Source organism: Tiliqua scincoides, chromosome 3, assembly GCF_035046505.1.
Source record: "Tiliqua scincoides isolate rTilSci1 chromosome 3, rTilSci1.hap2, whole genome shotgun sequence".
Taxonomy (NCBI): Eukaryota; Metazoa; Chordata; class Lepidosauria; order Squamata; family Scincidae; genus Tiliqua; species Tiliqua scincoides.
In genome coordinates, this window is record NC_089823.1 from 197710850 (window position 1) to 197735385 (window position 24536).

The 24536-nt window shown below is 44.5% G+C and overlaps 1 protein-coding gene across 1 annotated transcript in view; it reads right to left on the minus strand.

The window, feature by feature from the left end:
- EPHB1 (EPH receptor B1) overlaps positions 1-24536 on the minus strand; it is a 350262-nt gene that overhangs the window by 28565 nt on the left and 297161 nt on the right. Inside the window, exons 6-8 of the mRNA XM_066621865.1 lie at positions 10334-10515; positions 6976-7138; positions 1321-1429 (exon numbers count right to left, since the gene is read on the minus strand). Of these exons, the coding sequence (XP_066477962.1) occupies positions 1321-1429; positions 6976-7138; positions 10334-10515 (454 nt within the window). The remainder of the gene's footprint in view (positions 1-1320; positions 1430-6975; positions 7139-10333; positions 10516-24536) is intronic.

Consider the following 24536-nt stretch of genomic DNA (forward strand, 5'->3'; position numbering starts at 1 on the left):
AGGAAAACAAAAGGTAAACACTAGTTCAGCAAATGCCCACACAACCCTTCTAAGCAGGTCTTATCACCGAAGAAACACAAGGCTGGGCTATTCTGTTGCCCAAGCCAATGTGGCAAGTTCACGTGGTTTTTTATGACCTTGATACATGGCTAATTCCTTCCCCTAATGCAGAATTAACTCCTATGCGAGTTAATCAGTGTTAGAAAAGCACTATGCAGAATCTGTCAGCATATTTGCTTTCTGTGCTGTGGTGGTGAACATTGGTTTTTCTGCCATTCACCTTTTAAGTTATTTAAAATAGCTCATTGAGAAATGTACAATTGCCACCACACTGAAGAGAGTGGTTAAATTCAGGGTGCAGATTTCTCCCACTATGAAAGAAATGGCTGAGAAAACAAGGTAAAGCTTTCACATTAGTTTTTGAACTATCTATATACTTTTGTATGAAGTATATGGAACAGAGTTGCAATGAAAACAGATTTCTGGACCTCTTCAGATACTACAGCTCTGGACAGCCACCTACTGCATGGAGAGCAGTAAGTATGCACCACTACTCTTTGCCTAATCAGCACACATCCCTGTTCCGGTGTGATCAGTTGGGATAGACTGTTCACACATTAAAACAATATATTAACCAAGTGATTCTGATGTACCAAACTATATGCCCGTGCAGGAATAGGATGGCATGCTGAATGGGTGGGGAGCAGCAGTGCATCCTGATTCTTTTTTGTGCAATGGGTGGCTGCCCCAAGTTCACATAGTCTGAACCAACCCATGAAGAGTTCAAACAGACACCAGACTGGCCCTGTTTGCAGCACTGTGATGGCCGGATATGAAATTAATATAATACATTGCATATTTAATCTACCACAGAGAGGGCAAAAGTATTGTAGGCCTCCGGTTCGAGACTCATACTGAGAAGCAACAGGCACATGAAGATCTCTCTTAGAGGAGTACCCTCAAGTTTGGTGACTGTGATGGCTCATGTTGATTTTTGTTTCAGCATTCTTCCTAAGAAGAGAATACATACAAGGTTTTGTTGCCACATCCTGTGCAAGACTATTTTCCAGCTAGAACTTCTGCCCTTCGTAAAGGAGGCAAAATTTTAACTAGGTTAACTAAATTTCCATTGGCACCTATGTTGATTCACACAATGTTTCCTGAGTAACCACTATTGTTCAGCTGTGGGACGAATGAAATTCAGACAGCACACCTTGCAGTACATTTCTGGAGACAACTTTGTAGTCCCCAACAAGAATATTCACTCTCTGGAATGAAAAGCAAGTGGTTAATTCACAGCAAATGTGTAACTAACCATACCTGCTGCAAACAATTGAAATTGCCACCAAGGAAACAATAAAGACGACCCCTGCTGCTGCAGACCCGGCAATCAATGGCAGTTGCTCTCTCAATTCTGACTTGTAGTCATCTGGAAAAGAAAGCAGTTGTAATCTTCCTGTCTATTCATACAAGCCCTAATTTCTAATAGTAAACTTTGATTTACCATGTTTGAATCTCACCCATCATCCTGCCTACATGGGTAATCACATCTTATCCAAAAACCAGTGAGAGGGAGGCTAGTGAAGACGGAGGGATTTGCCCAAGTCCATATTGGAATTTCATGGCTGAACAGGGAGAACACTAGTCCAAATTCTTCAACCACTACATGATACTGGCTGTGAGAGCCAGAGTAACCAAGCCTAAAGAGGCTCTGAAGTCCTCGAAGGAACACTGCAAATTAGCAAGTTGGGTGGCAGAGCCAAAGAAGTGATTAACTTTAAATGTCACAGCACAGCACATACAATATGACATGTAATAGGGGGCAGGAAACTTGACACAGGGATACCCTGTTTTTGACAGTAACTGTATGCCCCACCCAAGACAAGCATAAATCAGAGAAGTATAAAGGGGTGTTTCAGTCCTGCTGAAATTAATAGGACTTAACTGCATGAGATGGTTTGGGTGTTGTAAAGAGCATGAGACTCAGCCTCGTATGCTTTGATAACTTGCCTGAATTACCCCTGCTAACTGGGTAAGAGGTACTTTATCAAGTGAGTGCTCCTCTTTTATTTAGCAGGGGAAGAGAAACTGGCCCTCCTCACCCCAGCAGAGTCTTTTCTAGTAGCTGTTTGCTGGTGTTCTTTTGCATCTTTTTAGATTGTGAGCCCTTTTGGGACAGGGAGCCATTTAGTTATTTGATTTCCTCTGTAAACCATTGTGAACTTTTCATTGAAAAGCAGTATAAAAATACTGTTGTTGTTATTGACTAACTGTGGACAAAAAGAGAAACTTCAGTTTGTCTCACCACAAAAAGAAGCATTCAATCTCCTTCCCTCACACATGAAAGGGGAGCACGTGAGACCAAGACTCATGGCTGCTTATGATTTGTTGTTACATCTGAACCAGGGCAGTGATAAAGTTTTGCTTATTTCAGAGGAACTTGTTTGACTTTTAGTTCTGAATTGCAGTTCTGAGGGCAGATCTTGCCAGAGTTCTGACTATGAGAAATCCTTTGTATCACACCCTCTGGCTTTCTTGATAAGTTGTTCAGATAAAAGACATGCTCCCTTTGTGTAGGCACTCTTCCTACCACAATGGACCCGAAGACGACGTCAGTTAACACATTAATTTTATTAACACTCTTGCTCATCTTCTGAAACCTCTGCAGCTAACACCCAAAAGTCATATGTAGTGACCGTAAACACATGCAAAGGCCCTCATGAGCTTAAAATAAATTCATACAAATAGGAATGTTTCACACTTCCTTTTAATTTTCGTATTCTCATTCACAGCTAATTACTAGTAACCTGTTTTATCTCTTGCCTGATGCTTACATCCTGAGAAAATTTTCATCTAACAATCAATTATTATTTAATAATACACAATATCCGCTCTCATTAGGTTTCAATTAGCTGCTTATATTTCAGAAAGATTTTTCTCTCCTTGCCTGGATAATTGAAAGAATTAGGGAAATTCTTTTTTTAACATTCATCTATTGAGTCATAAGGTGCGTATGTGTCCCCATCTCCTTATTCAATTAAAACTCCTTTACATTAGTCAAGGAGGTGCTCTTTTTCTCTGGCTGAAAAATGGACTTGTGTTAGGCTTTGAAATAGTGTCCTAGTTAAACCACTCTGGAGAAAGCCATCAAAAAGAGCAAAATAAAATGTACATGGGAAATAAATATAGATTGACTAGATAGTAGCTAAAACTAGATTTAGGGCCCAATCCTAAACTGAGCCAGCGCTGGCGTGGAGTGTCACAAACACTGTGACATCATCTGGATCTAGGTAAGAGCTCCGGGCGGTGGTGAGGGCCTCAGGAGAGGGCTGGACAGGGAGTAGAAAGGAGGTGGGACCGGCGAAGCTCTGCTCCGCCAGATCCTGAACTCCATGTTGGGCCAGAAGGCCTGACACAGAGTCTCTCAAGTCTGCACCAGCAAAATAGCTTGTGCAGACTTGAGAAGCCCCACTATGGAGGAGACCTCCAGTAGCCTTGGCAGTGCCACTGGATGCAGCGGTAGCTGCTTTGGTATCACTGTACCCAGAGGAGTCACCACCTTCAGCTGTTATTCAGCTACTTAAAAAGGAGAAGTCTTGAGCCTCAGGGGCAATTTAAGAACCAAATTACATAAACTTGGAGAGAGGTGGGTTCATACTTGGTAGCTTGGGTAAATCCCCTTTGAATTTGTATACAAGAACTGGCTGCATGAATAAGCTAATCACATGTGTGAATACAAGTGCAGCAATCATTGGAATGGTGACTTTCTTGCATGCAGACATGTTCAGCCATGCAGCCAACCTAGACTGTAGGGAAGCCTCATTCATTCACCTATTCATTCAATATTCAAATCTCTTGAGAAAGAACAGAGTACAGATGCCGCACACTCTCTCTGCCCAGAGTTAGTTGGTTGTTTCAAGCCCAATCTTAACCAACATTCCAGCCCTGATGCAGCTACAGTGCAGCCCTGAGGTAAGAGAACAAACATTCCATTTTTTGGTAGAAAATGGACTTGTGTTAGGCTTTGAAATAGTGTCCTAGTTAAACTGCTCCATGGAGAAAGCCATCACAGTAAGAAAAACTTTGACAGAGCAAAACAAAATGTAAATGGGAAATTAATACAGATTGACTAGATCAGTGTTTCACAAGCTGTGAGTCAGAACCCACCAATGCATCACAGACTGATTTTTGGTGGGTCATGAAAAGGTTTTTGAAATTTTTTTAAAAAATCTTTCAAAGCACACTTGCCCAGTTTGCAGAAAACAAATTGCTAGCTGGAATGCTAACCTGTGGTATGAAGTAATCTTCATACTTCCAAATTGAAATGTCATGTTTTCTTATTTTCTTTAGTATTTAGAGTGTTTCAGCCTTTTGTCTGGCCTGGAAATTCCTAACTGCACATCTTGCTCTCCAATTCAGTACCCTTCTAAGTACCCGTGGAATGACTGTAAAGTTTGGGGGAACAGTCCTTAGGGAGTTTCTAGGGACTCCATTTCTAGGGAGAGTCTAGTAAATGTCTACACACACATACACTCACATACAGGGTTTCTAGCAGCCTCAGAAGCACACAAGACTTCAATTATTATTAATTAATAATTTATTTACTATTTATTAATAAAATATTTCTTCCAAGATCTTTCTTTTTTTTCCTTTTTTTTTTTTTTTGCTAGTGGGTCACAGTAGGTTGTCATTTTAAAAAGTGGGTCCTGGTGCTGAAAAGTTTTGGAAGCACTGGACTAGATAGTCAGGCCTTCGTGACTGCCCCCACCACAGGATGCAGTGCACAGCCCATTGGCATGGCTGCATTGGTACTGGAAAGTAAGTAAGGATTTGGCTCCTTGGTTCTCACCTGGCTCAAAATCCAAGTAGTGATAGGGCAGTTGTACGGACTGCAAAACTAAGCAATCACACCCTGGAATAGATTTGTCATCCATATCATCTCAAGTGATAAGGGGTTTTTTTTCTGTTGTTGTTTTTTGTTTGTTTGTTTGTTTTGCAACACCTCAGGTACAGATATGTGATCAATGGGTAGTAGAATGTGTGGTCAAATATCCATGGGCTTATACTTATTTAAAGATACTTTATGGGGTAGGGCTGATAAGGCATCAGAAACAAGATGTCTACCTCTCCCATATGTTCTCTGTCTTGTTGGCATATCGTGTGGGGTGAATGTCATTAAGGGCGCAATCCTAACCCCTTATGTCAGTGCTTTCCAGCACTGACATAAGGGCAATGCAGCTCTGAGGTAAAGGAATAAACATTCTCTTACTTTAAGGAGGCCTCCATGAGTGACACCCAACTGCAGGATGCAGCACATGTTCCATTGGGACCACTATGCCAGTACTGGAAAGCACAAAGGAGTTAGGATTGCGCCCAAAGAGAACTAATACAGAGCTCAGGTATGGTTTAAAAATTCCATAAAACATAATTAACCAAGTTAGGCCAGCTTTTGCAGTGGTCTTCAGGTTCTGAGAAACTAGGGTTGCAATCCTATAAAACTTTCCTGGAAGCAACCCCTCTGAACATAGTATGACTTATTTCTGAATAAACATGTATAGGATTGTGCCGTGAATTACTCATATTTAAACTGGAATGTTATCCATTTTATACATAGTAGCTAGGATACGCTCATGTCTTGGGACTGCTCGATACATTATGGATGTCAAATACATGTTTTAATGATGTGACTATGCAGCAGCAAATCTTGATCAATAGCTGGCTAGCTGATACATGAAGACATATTTTATATTTTACAAATATATCATGTGTAATGTGTGATGTAGTTCTATAGAATATTCTGAGGGCCTAATCCTATCGAACTTTCCAGCACTGATGCAGCCATGCCAACAGGGCATATCATGCACCCTGAGGTGGGGAAGCAAACACAGAGGCCTCCTCAAGGTAAGGGAATATTTGTTCCCTTACCTCAGGGCTGCATTGCAGCTGCATCAGCACTGGAAATTTGGATAGGATCGGTTCCTGAAATACTGAAATCCTAATGAATCAACAGGAAGCAAATGTCTTTGGTGGAAAAATGTTCAACACCTATCCTAACCAGGCAGAACAGAATACAGGACCTTGGAGTTCAATTTCATTCCCAGTTTCCCACAGTATGTGGAAAAAATCATGACCCACACCACCTCCAGTGCAAAATATGCATTTCCTCAATACATAAGGTTCTCTTATAAGGTCACAACCTTATGTGTTATGAGTACACTCTAGGTAAGGCAAAAGCAGGTTAATAAGCAAATCCTTAAAGAGTGTGTAATTTATAGACTAGCAAAATACCACAAAGTTGGTTCTCGCATTCAGCGTCTTTCTAACATTTCTAAACTGGAGCTTAGTTGCTGCTGCGAGGGAATGCCTAGAAATGGCAAACTGTACTATTCATGGGTACAAAGCCTTGGTAACACCCATTATTGGTCACTGTGGCTTGGTGGACCACCTCTGGGATACTCAGAGGCTATTTTCAGGCTTGAATGTTAAGGGGGCATGGGGGCTTGCCCCCTTGCTTTTGGTGACTATCCCCATAGCTTCTGTTTTTAGAACTTTACCAGGGTGGGATGCATGATTTAGCTGAAATTAACAGGTGAGACTTACGGACTGCATTAAGCCCCGCACCGAAAGCCCCCCATACTTGAAGAACAAGCTGCTGTTATGTCTCCTTAGTTTGTAAGCAAATGCAGACAGCCCATTCATATGCAGAAAGCAAAACTAAAAAGGGGGGGCTCACTTAGATGGTCAGGGTGAAGAGATAAGAGATTTCAACCAGATTATTCTTCCAGCTGGCAATTAATCAAACATCCCTGTAAATCACCTGGCTCTCACTATGCTGTCCCACTGGGAGGCGAAGGGTTTGGAGAGACAAGTTGATTTAATCCAATTACAGCTTGGAGGTTTGATGAAGAGTGCAATTGCCTCCCCTTCATTGCTTTCCTCCCTCCCACTCTTCAGTGTCTTTTCTCTTAGACTCACCATCAGTAAGGGTTTGGAAGCACATTTTCCCACTGTATTTCCCATAGCCTGCCACAGTCCGCGCTCGCACCTGAACCACGTATACCATTCCTGGCCGCAGTCCATCAATTCGTGCCGTGTTGGTCTGGCTCTTGGCCATGGAAGAGTTGTACTCATTGTGGTCCTTCAGGGAACAGTGAACAAAGAAAAGGTATTAATACAAAGGAACAAACCATCTATTTGCAGAAGAAGAAAAAAAGTTGGTGCTGGCTAGTGAGTAAGCTACTGTGGCAATGCAGAGTAAAATTTAACTTCTTTGTATTTCCTCTCAAGAGAGCCAAGGAACATGTAAGCAACAACATTTGCAAGTTTCATATTTGACCTGGTGCATGTGATGCAATGGGATGATGATAGTGATGACTGGTAAGAACAAAAGAAGGGCCCCGCTGAATGGGCACTAGCTGGTGGGCACTAGCTTCCACAGTGCCCACCAGATGCCTCAGGGAGCACACAAGACAACAGGATACCTGCATCCTGGTGGCACTCCCTTGCCTCTGACATTCTGAGGTAACCTACTTCTAAAACCAGGAGGTCACACATACCCATCATGGCTTGTAACCTGTAATGGACTTTTCCCCAAGAAATCTGTTCAATCCCCTTTTAATGGTATCTAGGCCAGATCTTGTGGCACACAAACCACACCGTGTGATTGCTACACCTTGTGGCAAGGAGTTCCACAGACTAGTTACATGCTGAGTAAAGAAATATTTTCTTATGTTTTTGTCTAATTTTCCTAACATTCAATTTTAGTGGATGTCTCCTGGTTCTGGTGTTGTGTGTGAGAAAAAAAAAAACATTCCCTCTTTCCAATTGATTCATCCCCTGTGTAATTTTGTACATCCCAATCATGTTGTGCTCATGGTAGCATGATTTTTAAGCACCTAGCCCATACTGCAATGATTTTGCAATTTTTGGCAAAGTTACAGATTTGACGAACAATCAGAGAGCACCCTTATTATACAGGGTGGGCTGTATCTGCAGATCCCATATCTGCAAATTCAGTTATCGGTGGCTTGGGTCTGCAGGCCCCCCTGCACATGGCCCCCATGCACCCCCTCTTTGGAGCTGAGGGGAGCTCTGTTTCCTTTGGAGGCTTCCCCAGTCTTCGTAATGCCTTCTAAGGCATTAAAAACATCACTTCTGGTTTCTTTGTGAAAGCAGAAGTTGAGTTTTTTCAACTTCCAAGTTCAGTCTGAGCCTGGCAGAGACCACAGATGGACAGACATGGCCTATACTGAGCTGAGAAGCTCCTCTGGAGGGGAGGAGAGCCAGGCTCCCCTTGCCTCCGGGGGTCCAGTCCATGGGTTTGGGCATTTGCCAATATCTGCCGTTTTGTCTATCCGTGAGGAGTTCCAGAATGGAACTCCCTGCAGATAATGGGACACACCTGTATTCTGACCTATGTGTGATATATATGAAACTTTGCTGAAAATTTAGCTTCATGCTCAAAAATTCATTGAATATCTCATCATGCTCTCCTTTCAGTTTTAGTACTCTGTTATTCAGCTTAGCCCTGCTCCAAACAGGGGGGACTAAACAAAAGTCCAGTGAAACAATCCACTCCAAAGGACTCACAGAGTGATTTTATAACTGGTCTATAAAGTTCACACCAGGCATACACGCCATCACTATGAGTGATGAAGCCTGAAGAAACAATGCAACTCTATCCATTTTTAGGGGGGGAGGGCCTGGAGATTGTCATATACTATTTCTGATGCTTCAATTCCAGGGTATTCAAATGACAGATAGAAAACTGAAGGTGAAAGGCGATGAACTGCCCAAAGCTACCGCAGTGGCTAGTGCTTGAATTCAGGACTCCCCAATGTTTAATTTCTGCTTGCCTGACACTGAATCATGCTGAATATCAAGACCCGACATAGCTATAGTACATTCTCCCTTATATAGCCATTCTAAATCTCTCTCTCTCTCTCTCTCTCTGTGTGTGTGTGTGTGTGTGTGTGTGTGTGTGTGTGTGTCGCACACACAGTTCACATTCCCCTGAGAAGCCAGGTATTGAAGCAGATGGGCCTAATACAAATGTGGCAGTGCAAAGAGGGACAGTGCTACCTATCTTCCATGTCTGCTATGCTAAGGTAAACCTGCAGGCATAAACAATGCAAGGCACAGGTTGGCAGAACCTTACAGTTACCCTGCATTTGACACTTCCTCCCTGACAATCTGGCACTTATTATCATTCACTACACCCCAGGGGCACATGGAGCAGCACTAGTTCATCATTTCACCTGCACCAATCTTTGCTGGGTTCCATCTACTCAGCTCATACCAAATAATAAAACTGATGACATTTCTGGGACTTCAGGGCTTAACTGAAAGTGTTAGATGGATATTGTAGATACAGAAGAGTGGCACAGAGTGGGCAAAGCATTCACTATGCATCACCAAAGCTAGCTCTCTCTGCAGGTTGCTAGTCATAGCACGCTATTAGTCACCAGAAACAATAATCATTCAAGAATATGAGGAAATGAAACAAGTACACACAGCAGGCAAGCAGGAACCAATGGGGAGTCCCTGGCTTCAGTTAACTATTATTTCCAACATTTTTTTGCAGCCGTATGGCTGAAAGGCTTAGACGGGAAGACCCTTTTTGCCTCTACTGCATGGCTCAGGCAAACAGGTAACAGAGTCTTGGGCTGCAATCCTATAAATGCTTACCTTGGAGTTGATCTCAGTGGGACTGCTGAGTAGAAATGCACAAAATTGGCTAAAGAGGGCCCCAAAAGGTGCCATGCAGGTGACATTGGAGCCATAATGAGAATAATTGGATATGGTGTCAAGCTTCTTGGTAGGCTGTGAAATCATTTCCCACTGGAAATGGGTTTCACAAGTTCCTTATGCCTAAGGGAGCAGAACCGTGAAGAAGCTAGCCCCTCACAGGCCTCTGGTGTGGGCTTCTAGAATGATTGGGTTAGCATTCAACAGGGAAACACCCATCGTAGGGTGAACAGGCAAAAATCCTATGGTGTGACAAATCATTGCTGTACTGTAGAGAATATAATTTAGTTGAAAATGTGGTACAGGTTCATATAAACAATAGCTAAACCCATCTTAGACACCACAGTGTTCAGGATTGGGCTACAGGTCTGATGGAAGTAGACCTTCCAAAAAATTGGTGCTACTGGAACTTCCTGCCTCAGATCTCACAGCCGTGACTGGGTTCCTCCCCATTGACTTCAACTAGGCTTTGAATCAGGCCAAGACTGAACATTCCACAACAAATGGAAAAACAGCAAGGGGTTTCAGACCCCAAGTTACTGATGGCCCAGCCCAACTCCCTTCCCTCAAATACATTCAGGCTTACGGTGGCTGGTCTTGAGCCCATAGTGCTGCTAATCTCGGGGATGCAGATCCGGCTCACCTTCTCATAGTAACGGATCTCATAGTCCAGGATGATGCCATTGGGCTGTTCCGGCTGAGGCCACGACAGTGTGATGCTCCTCATGGTGGCACTTACCTGGTGCATTATGGGAACTGTGGAGGGAGCTATGGAGAAAGGAAGGAACAGGAAGTGCAAGAAAAGTGAAAATCAACTCAGGGGAAGGAAAATAAGAGCATTCTGAAAAGGTGATAGAAATAAAACATCAGGTTTGGATCAGGGAGAGGAGGGGGCAGTGGGGACGAAGGAGGAGAATGAATAAATAATACAACTCAACACAACAGCATATAGTATTTCGACACACAAGAAAAGCATTTAAACTACTACTACAGCACTTAGGTGCAGAATTCCTTTTCGATGCGTGAAATATGTAACGGCGAGCCTACTAGCTCTGAAAATATGACAATACAACCCAATAAGTACACTGTAGGCAGATGGGTTTTTTTGCTGTCAGAGACCATCAGAAGACTTTGGCCAGAAATGTGTCCTACTCGCATCCCATTAAGATGAACAGTAGCAGTATAAGAACATATTTCAATATGCATTCATGTCAATGGTGCTTCCAAAGGCAAGGCTGCTAGTGGATTGCATCCTTGGAATGGTTTTTCATGGTGAGTTAAACCAATATACCAGAAACACACCGCTCCACCTGCCCTCTAGGACTTACGTGAGGTCATTCCCAATCTTCTTACCAGGGCTGGCCTTACTGGTAAGAAACATGAAGCAGTTGCTTCCAGCACCCATTCCCAGAGGGGCACTGTTTTTTGGTCTCCAATCTGTCTGTGTTACATGAACTCCAGTCCAAGCAAGGGGGAAGGGAGGAGGAATTGCTTCAACTTTCCACTGGAGGATGTCTGGAGCGCTGCTTCCCCCCCCCCAACTGCTCTTTCATCCCTCAACCCTCCTGCTTTCCAGGGCTTGTCTAAGGAGCTCTCCGGCCCATGCCAAAGAGAACTCCCTCACAACATTTGCACATATGCTTAAAAGTGTAGTCCTTGAAATAGCTTGCTCTCCCATTCTCTAACTGTCCCTTCCCATTACTCAGCCCTCTGCTTGTCTTCCCTTGGTCCTCATTCATCTTTGCTACCCCATGCTACTCAACCCCTTTTACCAAATTCTCAGTTAACTCTGACCCTTGCTTATTCCAACCTTCTCTTCCGAGGCCCCTCATTTCACCCTTTCTTTCCTTCCTTCAGCCCCCTTTCCTCCAAATACTCTACTACATCCTTGGCCATTCATCAATCTCTCCTCCCCTCAGCACTTTGCTTCACAGTCTCTCTGCTGCTTTGGTTTCCTTTCCTTCAGCCACTGTGACCTTCTGGGGCTTCCCTCCTCAGGCTCCTCAGGCTCGAAAGCCTCTGGACTTTCAGAAGGCGTTTGACACGGTCCCTCACCAAAGGCTACTGAAAAAACTCCACAGTCAGGGAATTAGAGGACAGGTCCTCTCATGGACTGAGAACTGGTTGGAGGCCAGGAAGCAGAGAGTGGGTGTCAATGGGCAATTTTCACAATGGAGAGAGGTGAAAAGCGGTGTGCCCCAAGGATCTGTCCTGGGACTGGTGCTTTTCAACCTCTTCATAAATGACCTGGAGACAGGGGTGAGCAGTGAGGTGGCTAAGTTTGCAGACGACACCAAACTTTTCCGAATGGTGAAGACCAGAAGTGATTGTGAGGAGCTCCAGAAAGATCTCTCCAGGCTGGCAGAATGGGCAGCAAAATGGCAGATGCACTTCAATGTCAGTAAGTGTAAAGTCATGTACATTGGGGCAAAAAATCAAAACTTTAGATATAGGCTGATGGGTTCTGAGCTATCTGTGACAGATCAGGAGAGAGATCTTGGGGTGGTGGTGGACAGGTCGATGAAAGTGTCGACCCAATGTGCGGCGGCAGTGAAGAAGGCCAATTCTATGCTTGGGATCATTAGGAAGGGTATTGAGAACAAAACGGCTAATATTATAATGCTGTTGTACAAATCGATGGTAAGGCCACACCTGGAGTATTATGTCCAGTTCTGGTCGCCGCATCTCAAAAAAGACATAGTGGAAATGGAAAGGTGCAAAAGAGAGCGACTAAGATGATTACGGGGCTGGGGCACTTTCCTTATGAGGAAAGGCTACGGCGTTTGGGCCTCTTCAGCCTAGAAAAGAGACGCCTGAGGGGGGACATGATTGAGACATACAAAATTATGCAGGGGATGGACAGAGTGGATAGGGAGATGCTCTTTACACTCTCACATAATACCAGAACCAGGGGACATCCACTAAAATTGAGTGTTGGGCGGGTTAGGACAGACAAAAGAAAATATTTCTTTACTCAGCGTGTGGTTGGTCTGTGGAACTACTTGCCACAGGATGTGGTGCTGGCGTCTAGCCTAGACGCCCTTAAAAGGGGATTGGACAAGTTTCTGGAGGAAAAATCCACTACGGGGTACAAGCCATGGTGTGTATGCGCAACCTCCTGATTTTAGAAATGGGTTATGTCAGAATGCCAGATACAAGGGAGGGCACCAGGATGAGGTCTCTTGTTATCTGGTGTGCTCCCTGGGGCATTTGGTGGGCCGCTGTGAGATACAGGAAGCTGGACTAGATGGGCCTATGGCCTGATCCAGTGGGGCTGTTCTTATGTTCTTATGCTCTCCCCTGTTCCATTGGCTTCTCAGTTCATTTGCCTCTCTAGGTCTCTTCCTCATTAGTCGCTATAGTATAAACCAGTGGTTCTAGGAGAGTTTGAGCTGCAGTAAGTTCTTGCAGGGGCAGGGAGAGGCAGTGACATGATCCCTAGGATTGGGTCACTCAGGGGGCTGCAGAGACTGCCATGTACTCACCAGTCCCTGCTGCAACCTCCTGGGGGTGCAGGGAGCCCTGCATGAGCATCTGCAGGGTTCCCCAGCCTTTGGAAAGGGAAAGCCCAGCCTCTGCAAAACCAGAAGTGGAGCACGATCACTGAGTTTTCACTTTTAGAAGGCTGGGAAGCCCTGCAGAGGGTTGCGCAGGGCTCCCTGCACCCCTAGGAGGCTGCAGCAGGGACTAGTGAGTACATGCCAGTTCCTGCGCCCCCTGCCCCTTAAGGGGGCAGAGGCCAAGGCCCTCAGGCCGGGGTGTCGCAACACCCAAGTTTGAGAAGCCCTGATATAAACACAAAAGAAAGGTTGGGTTTATGCTATTTTGGTCTTTGTGTATTTTGTTAGCTTTTGACAAACCATTTTCTTATTATTATTTGGTTCTAAGCCATCTTGTGAATCCTCCAGACAAAAAGGTAGGAAATAAATGCTGAAAATAAAGTTTCGCACTAAGTTTAAAGAGCCCTGCTCTATTCTTTTGCATACAGTGACAGTAAAGTTGGTTGGCTGGAGTTGCCATCATTGACGAGAGGGCAAGTAATGGTGAAGGTCAGGGTTTCTGTTGGCAGTACCCAGAAAGTGGATATATGTTTGTCCCAGAATGTCATGGATGGTGTGGTGAAGGGCTGTGGCTACTAGTGTACTTTTTGAATTGCAGTATAAGTAAGCTTGGTATTTCTCTATTCTGCAGTACATGGATTTTCACTCTCCAAAGCTATCACTTTCCGCCAGGTTCCTGCACAAACACATTTTCTCATCTTCTTCCAGGGAGCCTTTCTCACACTCCCTGCCTATCTTCATGGGGAGTTGTCAAAGAACGTAGCTGTCCTTGCCCCATGCTTTCCCTCTGGGGGTAGTATCTTGCTGCTGGCTTCCCAGATTGTGACAATGGGATACAGCCTTGGCCACCTAGTGCCTCTTCCTTCTTGAGGATAGGACTAGGAGTCTTGTGGCAGCTGCCTCTTCAGCCACCCTGCTTCCACTCTTCCTCTCCCTCTTCCTTTAGCCCAGTGGGATAAACAGAGGATTGCTAGTCTTGCTTTACTGCTTAACCCCAGCTATTCAGAGCATTCTCTGGACAACAACTGACCTTAGCAGTGACATCCATTCCCAAGGTTGAATATCTGATCTTGAAGGATAAGTCAAAAGCCTTACCACCCTCTCCATTCAGCAGGTTCGCCTACCAAGGAGCCAGTATTCACAGCAAAGCAGCCCTCCCTCTGTCATAGTGATAAAGTCTCCCCATATTTAATTGCTGTTTGAAGAACATTATTACAAGAGGAATGAAATGGAAACAGTCAGTAAATAAGAAAGTTTTAATATTTAAAAGGCTAGTTATTTTTAATTAGAATTTAAAATTCCTGGGGACTCTTCATCAAAGAGAAGCTAGTCCAGCCAATCTGCAAAGGAATCGGCAAATTCAGCGAATGGTTTTTACTGTGAAGGCATTTGCCACAGGAGGGGGATGAACTGCACAAGGCATTGCAGTGCAGGCTGCCCCCTTTGCCACTTTCAAGGAAGTGAACAGTACCCCTTTCCCTCCCCTCTTTTTTGGCAAAGTGCTCATCAGGAGACAGGGAAGACTGCCGCAACAGATGGCCTCTTGCAAAGTGGCTGTAACAGCTATTGTGACCCTGAACAGCAATTCTCCTTCTGGTCTAGCATGAGGAGTGGGAAGGGTGACTGTGCTGTGCATGTTGTAGCAGACAGTGTCCTTGCCAGTGGATGCTGGAGCAGCATTAAAGAGGGCAATCTGCAGCAGGGAGTCAAACCAAATCTGAACCCTAACCCCCCAAAATTTAAAAAGATTTGTTCAGGGAACAGGAACTAAGGGAATGGAAGGGGACAAGACTAGGATCCATCTAAAATGTTAGAGCAGCAATTTTCAACCTTTTTCATCTCACAGCACACTGACAAGGTGCTAAAATTGTCAAGGCACACCATCTGTTTTTTGACAATTGACACCACACTGCTGATGGGGGGCTCACATCCCCCAATGGGCCTAAGTGACCCTCCCCCAGACTATCGCAGCACACCTGTGGACCACTTACAGCACACCAATGTGTCACAGCACACGGGGTTGAAAATCACTGTGTCAGAGAGTACTTTTTGCTACAAACAACTCTTCAGAAGACAAGGGATCTAATCCTGCTCTCTGATGTAAAGCTGATGTACAACCAGACCAGGCAAGAAAGGTAAAAGTGGAACCTCTCCTTGTATTGTTTGTGTCAGAAGGGATTATGTTCTCTCCCTGAATCAGGCTCCTGGAGAACCACTGACATCATCTCTGAATCTGCCTCTTGCATTTATTTTTTAATCCCTCCTGGGGAGTCCACACAGAACCAAGGCAATGTAACTTGCACTTCATTAAACAAGTTAATTTCCTACCTGGTCCTCCTGAGACATCAAAGTGTCTCATTTTAAAGCCCACTGAAGCATATGGGAAGGGCTCTGCAGAGACTAATCCTCAGAGTCGCCTAAATGCTCTACTCCACGCACATCTTTGGAACTCACTGTCCCCAAGGTCGCTGGTGAGCAGTGGTACCAGCCTCTTAATCTAATGGTGCACAGAGCAATACTACTTATTGACAGTCAATCGGCTCTTCACTGGTACCTAAAGGGATGCTTCACGTAGGTGACAATGATGCTGATCACTTTAATTTACTACTGATCTGGATGTGCACAAAATGGAATCACAATTCTAAACAGATCCAAGATTCATAAAGAGCATTCTTATAACTTTTCTGGAAAAGGTGTTGTGTTTGTAACTTTCTTTTCCCATTGTAAGTTACTGAACAAATAAATGAAATCAAGAAAATTCTTCAAACATGGAGGAACAAACACTTGAGAGCAGTGTTGTATTACAAAAACCATTGAATCCTGATAGTGAGCTGTATATTAGGAGGGTACCCATTCCACTAATCATGGCAGTTCTTTAGGAACAAACAAACAAAAAAGAGTTTTCAATTCTAAAACACGTATATATTCTTTGCAAGCAACCACACAAATTAAAATAGTCCACATCCAAAACTGAAGGTCAACCTGTATGTTAAAGGGCCACATTTGTGTCTTAAGATGTAGCTTGCACCAAACACTTGTAAAGTAGTAAGGAATGGGATTTCAAGCAGAAGTGAGAAAGAGGGAGGTGTTGAATCTCACCCCCCCCACACACACACACACCTGCTGTGTTGGTCCCTCCAACCTCTCCCATAGCTGCTTTGCTTTGGGCTGAGTTCTAAGACTAGAAATAAACCCAGCCAGGAGAATAACAGCTGGAGAAAAGGATTGTGGGGTGGGGGTGATGGGGCTGGCAGACAGAATAATGTTTCAACACCACAGCCCACTGGTTTTCTGTGTGAAATTAGTGATGTTGCCAAGTTTCACAGTCATCTAGTTTCCTAATTGTCAATTAAGTAATTTGCATTTAACAGGGAAGCTTCTAGGAGGAAAGCTTTTGGTCTTATCATAAACTAGGCCAAGGAAAATGGGGGGGAAAAAATCTATACATGTGAAATATATTATCATGGGAGAGTCAACTGAGAGCGCATGCACTGTCTTTGCATAAACTGTAGGTTATGTGGATTGAGCAAGCTTCCTAGAGCCTGGATAGGCAAGTTCTGTGACAGCCCAGCTCTTTTCTCCAGGCTAGAGCTTCCCTGGTTAGCCCTGATCATTTGCAATCTTATAAAACTCCCCTTCGGGGCACATCTTTATCTGAGCTGTCATTAGTGTGATGCACTTTTAAGGTAGGGCTATATGGTACAACTAGTATAATGAGTCCAATTAGGATTCTGAAAAAAATATGGTTCTGCCTTTTGTCTCCAGATGGTCTCCAATGAGATAAACCAACTCCCTTCAGTTAACTTTGGATTAGGATTAAGATTTATGGTCCAATTCTGTGTGACCATACAACTCCCAGAACTAGTGTTCCAGGGGCAATACGAGCTTTGTGACAGTGTAAAGGCTGATCCGGATGTGCATATAGCTGTGAACTTTGAGGTTGCTGCCACTGACAGCGGGGAGAACCCTGTACATGGCGGCAGTATGGAGGAACCCAGCTGGTGCTGGTAAGTCAGTGGAGTGGGCAGAATGGGGCAGGGTATAGGAGGTTCAGGGTGGAACAGGGAGAGACGGGGACAGATTGGTGGGGGAAGGGTGGTAACTCAGTGTGAACAATTTGCACTGGATTCTATCCATTTCAGATCCAGCTGACATTTTTCTTCTCCAACTTGTGCCAGCTAAAGAGCTGTCCGAGAAGGCCTACTGGCAGTCAAAGGGCTTGCCTAGGGATATGGGAAAATGTTTTCCCTCTCCCCACCCAAGCCTCCCAATAACCCCCACCACCACCACCACCATAGCATGCAGTGCAGCCTGTTTTGGTTATGGCTGCATGATATGGTGGGGGAAAGGATAGAATTAGGCTGCTAGATGAGTAATTGTGAGTGAACATTTGGGAAAAAATTACCCCTTCGCCCCATGAGTTCTGGACTTACTCATAACTGCTGATTCCAATTCACAGACCCATTCTTTCCCTTCTTTCCAGTAGCTGCTGTTCTAATGGCAGTAGTTCTCTCTCTCCTTCTTCCCCTCAGTGATAGCCTTTATGACAGGCAGAAGGTCTCCCTCCAACTGAATTGTTGCAAAGGGCTATTGCAGAAGGACTGTCTTCCCTCCCTGGCACCATTGCCGAAGAAGAGAAAGAGGGAGTGAGGGAGAAAAGAGACAGAAAAAAGGGAGAGCAGTACAAAGAACCTGCATTGTTATCCCATCTAATTCCATCTCCCATGACTGCTATAAATTTTCTTTAAAACAGTGAGAGATCCTAATCACAGATCTCCCACAACTGACTGAACCCTCAGTTGAGGTGCTGAACCACATTGGATCTGCCCTCATACAATGCAGATGGAGAGCAGGTAATGCGAACTGCAGACGAAACAGTCCTCGGAGTGGCTGTGTGTGCTTAGAATCTTCTTTTTTTATGTTCCTCTTCCTGTTTTGGGTTGGGCAGCCAGCGGGTGTTCAGGAATTCACTTAGTGAGCACTGCTTCTCCTTTCCAATGGGTGATGTTGACAGTCCAGCACTGCCTTTGTTTACACAGCACATTTAATGCTGGGTTTTTAGATTTTTTTTAATCTTTCCACATCCGTTCAGAGAAGATGATAATTTTCCGAAATTAAACACTTAGCTTGATTGCTGTTTTGTTAATTGCCACATTCACAAACCCCCCTGGTGCTCCTGCCTGTTTAACATGGATAATGCTGCAAAGATGATAGGCGTCAAATTGGAGCGCAGGTGGACGGGCGGCAATACGGAGGCCTCCTCATCCTTGTTCATTCGGATGGATTGCCCAGCAGTGTTGCACAAAGGGAAAGAATTAAACTGAAGTGGAAATGTCTTTGCAAAACCACACAGATGCCAGAGCAAAACAGGAATCAGGAAGAAGAGATTTCCCACCCTGCTAGCACTGGCATGTGTGAAGAATTCTGCCAGCCAGGGACTGATAATATGTTTGGGGAAGCTTTGGCCAGGTACCTCCCACTTACATTTCCACCCCGCATTTGCTCTGCTTGAACATCTCAAATAATGGCTCAAACCTGGATTCGTCCTAGCTTGAATTCTATGTCCATTTGGTTTACAATAGGAGTATCCATTTGGTGGGTGGCTGCTCAGCTTAACAGTCTGATTCTAAGACTTGGTGCATTCCTTAGCACAGGTTCTAAATGCTTCCGTGTTGTCTTGCAACCCACTGGGAAATGCCCTGGCCCCTCAACACAGCAACTGGACTTAGCACTGCTAAATCATCAGTGTTTCCTAGTTCCTGTGGCAAACAAGGTCACAATCACTTTCCACCTCCTTGCATACCATCCCCTTTTAGCCCCACAGAAGATGCAGAGGTCAGATGCAGAGGGTTAAGAATAGCCCCGCTGGATCAGGCCCTTGGCCTATCTAGTCCAGCTTCCTGTATCTCACAGTGGTCCACCAAATGCCCCAGGGAGCACACAAGAGAACAAGAGACCTCATCCTGGTGCCCTCCCTTGCACTGGCATTCTGACATAGCCCATTTTTAAAATTAGGAGGTTGCACATACACATCATGGCTTGTAACCCGTAATGGATTTTTCCTTCAGAAATTTGTCCAATCCCCTTTTAAAGGCATCTAGGCACGATGCCATCACACATCCTGTGGCAAGGAGATCCACAGACCAACCACACGCTGAGTAAAAAAATATTTTCTTTTGTCTGTCCTAACTCTCCCAACACTCAATTTTAGTGGATGTCCCCTGGTTCTGGTGTTTTGTGAGAGGGAAAAGAGCATCTCTCTATCCACTCTATCCTTCCAGTGCGTAAGTTCTCTCATACATAACAAAGGGACAATACAGGGGTGTCCCAGGAAGAAGCACAGAACAGAGTTGTCAACTCTAGCCCAGTTCTATTGCACAGCATCATGTTTCATCCACAATAATGTAGATCACAAAGCTGAAAGACACCAAAGCTTAAGCTACAGGGTGTGAATCTCCCTGACTTTCAATGGGAATTGATCCTCTAGAGCTGTGATCCTAAGGTTACTTTGAATTTCTAGTCACGTCAGCACTGGAAGGGATGGAATACTGAATAAGGTTGTATGTTGTTGTGGGTAAGTATTCATTTTTTATCATCTTTACACCAGAATAAAAAATATATGTACAGCTATACCTGAATTTATGCTAACATAAAACTTAAGAGTTGCAAAGTTTATGAAAACTGTACCATGATGTGCATTCAAATCAAGGTCATGCTCTGGTTTTGGAATTAAACTGTACTGTGCTCTTTCTAAAGACCAGAGGCAATCAGTGCAAGACCAGCTATTGACACCTTACTGACCAGTACTTTGTTTAAGGAAGAAGAACCACAAGTACATTTTAATATGATGCCAGATATTCAAGAAGGTTTAATACATTTGGTGTATTTTCATTCCATTTAAATCAGTCACTAGCCGATCTGAGAATTGCCAGTCTTTGAGATTGTAGAAACCATGTTTTTCATAATGCTTTTATATCATTTTTGGTTTCTTACTTAATATTCTGACATTTCCCCTTTTGTGCCTGCACCCTTTGCCTCTACCACCTTAATAAAAAAAATACCTCTTCTTCTACTGCAAAGGGGGAACTTCTATTGCAAACTGGGGAAAGAAAAGAGACTCCCTGAATCTGCACCTGAATTGTACTACCTGTACTCCCAGAATCTGTACTCCCTGAATTGTGGTCTTTACTTTTGTACAGAATGGCTTGGATGTCATTTGTGCTATAAATCCCTAGTCATGTTCACCAATCTGTTCCTCCACCTACTTTAGCATGTTCCACTGACAGATCCAAAATAAGCTTTAGGAAGACTTCAGCCAAAAGGTCTGTGTCACTTGATAAAATGAGATCTGTAGTCCTATGCACAAACTCAGTTAAAACAAGAGTACTTGGATTTAAGCCAATTTAATCTCGGTGAAGCCAACTGAAGCCAACTGGCTATGTCATCTTAAATCCAAGTGCTCTGGTTTAACCTCATTGAGGACTGGACTGTTAAGCTTCTAAATCATACAAACAGTTTGGAAAATCTCACCCAAAGGCTATCACCATTATAATCTATTTGTTCCAGTAAGTTAAACATAAAGAAAGGTTAAAAGTAACTCAATCTCCGGCTCTTCTGGTTTAAAACTAGTTCTTTTATTTCCTTTAACACTGACAGTTGCTCAAGATTATTTAATTTCACAATGCATCAAGGGTATATAAAATCTGTTACAGGACTGTCAATAAACAGGGCCATGAGTGCCACTGACAATCCTGCCCTCTTCCTCCTCCAAGATGTAGAACCCTATTCTTTTCTCCCTACCGAAGCAGTGGCACCAAAATAGCTACTGCTGTCTCCTGCAGAGGGGAGTTATGGAGGTCTCCTCTGGATAAGGGAATACTTATTCCCTTACCCAGGGGTAAGCCTCCATAACATGGAGGGAGGATTCTACTGGGACCTGCTACTAAAGCTGGTACAGGTCTGTGAATCTGAGCCATAAGACTGGATCCAGGAAGGACTTTAGGATTCAGCGGTCACCAGTGCTGCTGAATCTGCCCCCTTCCTGGACCCAGCCATCCACACCTCACCTCAATGCCATCCAGTTCTTCCCGCCCCCACACAAGTCATGACCTCGTTTCATCATCCCCAGTCCTGTGTTGCACCTACCCCCTCTCACCTTCCCCACCGTCTTACTGTGATTGATGGGTGACTCCAGATCCACTGGTGTGGGCAGGAAGGCTCTGGCCTTCCTGCTAGTATTCCAGCCGTGTGCTGGGCAATGACTGCTTTCTGGCAGTCAGCACAAGCAAAAAGAGTGCTCTGATGTTAGCAGGCCCCTCTAAGATTGGACCATTTATGCCCCCAAACTACTTAACTAAGGATCACAGTCAAGGATCTTGACTAAGGATCACACAATTGTGCCCCTTTCTGGTAAAAGCAGTGGTAATAGTCACAGGCACATACCCTGATCCAAATAAGATTAGACTACTGTGATTCATTTGGCATGTGTCTACTCTTGAAGCATGTTTGGAAACTTCAGCTGGTCCAGAATGTAGCAGTGGGGGTTCTAGTTGGATCCTGCGCTTCAGAACAAGTGACTCCTATTTTGTTCATTTGTACTGATTACCCACTCTTTCTGATTTCAATTTGCAATTGTTGGCTGTTATTAGCTGAGCTGCTCTGATGTTTCACAGGGTCTTGGAAAATTTAGAATCTGAATTTCATAGTCCATGCACACCCTACATAAACCTTCTCAGTGGCCTCAGAGCCTTTCACTGAAGAGGGTTGGACAACTCTTGCATGCTCATAAAGAAGAATGCTTGAGGCATCTCCATTTCTAGGTTCCATCCTGCAGCAATTTGTGCCAACAGTGAAAGAGGAGCCTTTTATGTATGATGAGCTAACTTAACAATGCATTAATCAGAGAGAGAGAGAGAGAGAGAGAGAGAGAGAGAGAGTGTTTTAAACTCCAGGTTGTCGAGTGGCAACCTTGGACAATGAATTTATCCCCTCAAGCTACAAAGACAGATTTTCTTAGCAAGGGAAGGCAAAGGGTTATATATAATTGAAAAGGTTGAGGATTCCACCTTCCATAAGAATGTATAAGTACTAGATATACTTGGATGAAATGCTTATGACTTGATCATGAAAAACCTGAGCTCTAGCAGGGGTAGAACCACACATGGAGCCTTGTTGGGCAATGGCCCATATACTTGCCAGAGTTTACACAAGGGTGGGTCTGGTGCTGCAGGAAGCTGCCACACAAGTCCAAGTAGCATATAGAGACAGGAAAATATAGATTCATCCTGAGACTATATACATACTTTCTTGGTATATGCTACAACTTGCTGTTATATGGTCAATGTTTTATTTGTTTGATGCAGGGCATATAGGATGCACATGTTTAAACACATATATTTGATGCTAAGCATCTGTCTAGAGAGCAAAGGCCAGACCAGTACTGTGGCTATTAGAAAGACCATTGGCATGAGGCTACAGAAGACCACATTTCTGATACCGAGTCATGTAATCAAACCCATGCCTTAATAAAGAGTTGGATTAAATTCTCTGGGTTGGGACAGAGTATGTTCACAGCTTATTTTTTCATGCTTCCAAAATGGAGGTGAAGCTTTCCCACTCAAAATCCTGCTGGAACAGCAGATTTAATGATATCTGACCCCAGCCACTTCACTGGATTCCTGAATTGAGAAAAGCACTCTTTGAAAGACAAAAGGCTGTTTCCATACCTCAGTCTTCATCAACTCATGATGAAACTTAATTTAGGAGATGTTCCAATGACCATCCACCTAATCACCAGGGATGGGCAAGCCCAGCACAGCCAGACTCGAGTTGAGTCACAAGTCTTTGCCCCCTGTGACTCGACTTGAAAACAAGTCCTAATGGGCAAATTTTCTGAGTCACCCAGAGTGGTTTCATGACTCAAAGACTCAAGTCATTCCCTTTAAAAAGCCAGCCGTGGAAAAAAACCAGGTTGCTGCTGAGCTGTCTGAGTGTGTGTCAGAGCACTTTAAACACTCCCCTACTGTCCCATCCCCACAGTAAACAAGGAGAGAGGGGGTGGGACAGACTGTGTGATAGCAGGAACTGAAGCAGCAAGAGGGAGGAGGGTCAGCAGCTACAAGGCTTACCAGGATGACTTAATCCTTTACAGCTCTACTCAGAAGTAGTCCCATTTGCACCAGTCATTCACTGAAGCTTCCTCCTCCCAAATAACAATGAAGTCCACCAGTAGCACAGTTAGAGGGGGTGCAAAGCACTAAGTTTTGCAGGGAACCTCACCACAGGTGTGCAAGCGGCCCCCTCCAAGGCAGGTGAGGTAGAGCTGCCCCATTGTTGTCCATGGAAAAACACAGCAGCTTCCCTGCCTGCTTACACCAGAGGAGGCTCTGCTTACACCTGAGGAAGCTCTCCTTACACCCGCTTTCACAGGAGAGTTTTCTAGGGTGTAATCAGGCAAGGCAGCTGCAGTAATTTTCCATGGACTATGATAGGGCGGTTTGCTGCCCCCGCACTGCATGTCCCTGCTTCAGAGCCATTTCAGTCAGCTAGCAGTAAGGCTCTGTACAAACTGCTTTGCAAGCAAAGGTGAGGCTTCCTGCAAAACCTAGTGCTTTGCACCCTCTCCAGCTAGGCTATTGGAGCCCACAGGGCAAGCCATGTGGTTGGAAAGTGTGATTGCTACGAACCATCCCCTCCATGAACTTCTCCAGCCAATTCTAAGGCAAGATCCCCCTTGGGCTCCTCCTCCTGCCCTACCTCAGCCAAAGAAACAAATCAGACCACTGATCCTTTGTTCACTGACCACTGGTTCCTTCAGAGATGGGCAAGGCAGCACACTCCCACTTCCCCCCCCAATGCAAAAGCAAAACATTAACCCTTCCCTGCCTCCTGGTTGGAACTAAGTGCTGCTGCTCACCCAGTCTGCATGATGGTCCCACAAGGTCTTTCACAGCGCAATAAAAGTAAGTAAGCACATCCAGACACAGAAAGACTCTAGTGCGCATGCATGGGAAATCAGTGCCGAGCCAAGTGACCTCATACATGAGAAAATGCCCAAGTCATCCGTGCAAGTGACTCGAGTTTGCACATGCACAAGTTAGCAAAAACACATATTTTTTATGACTTGGACTCAAGTCACCCGACTACAGTTCCCATCTCTACTAGTCACCACATCCTCAGCTGGGTGAGTGTGACAAAGGCAGGGTGCATAAGGGGTCCCTGGCTAACAAC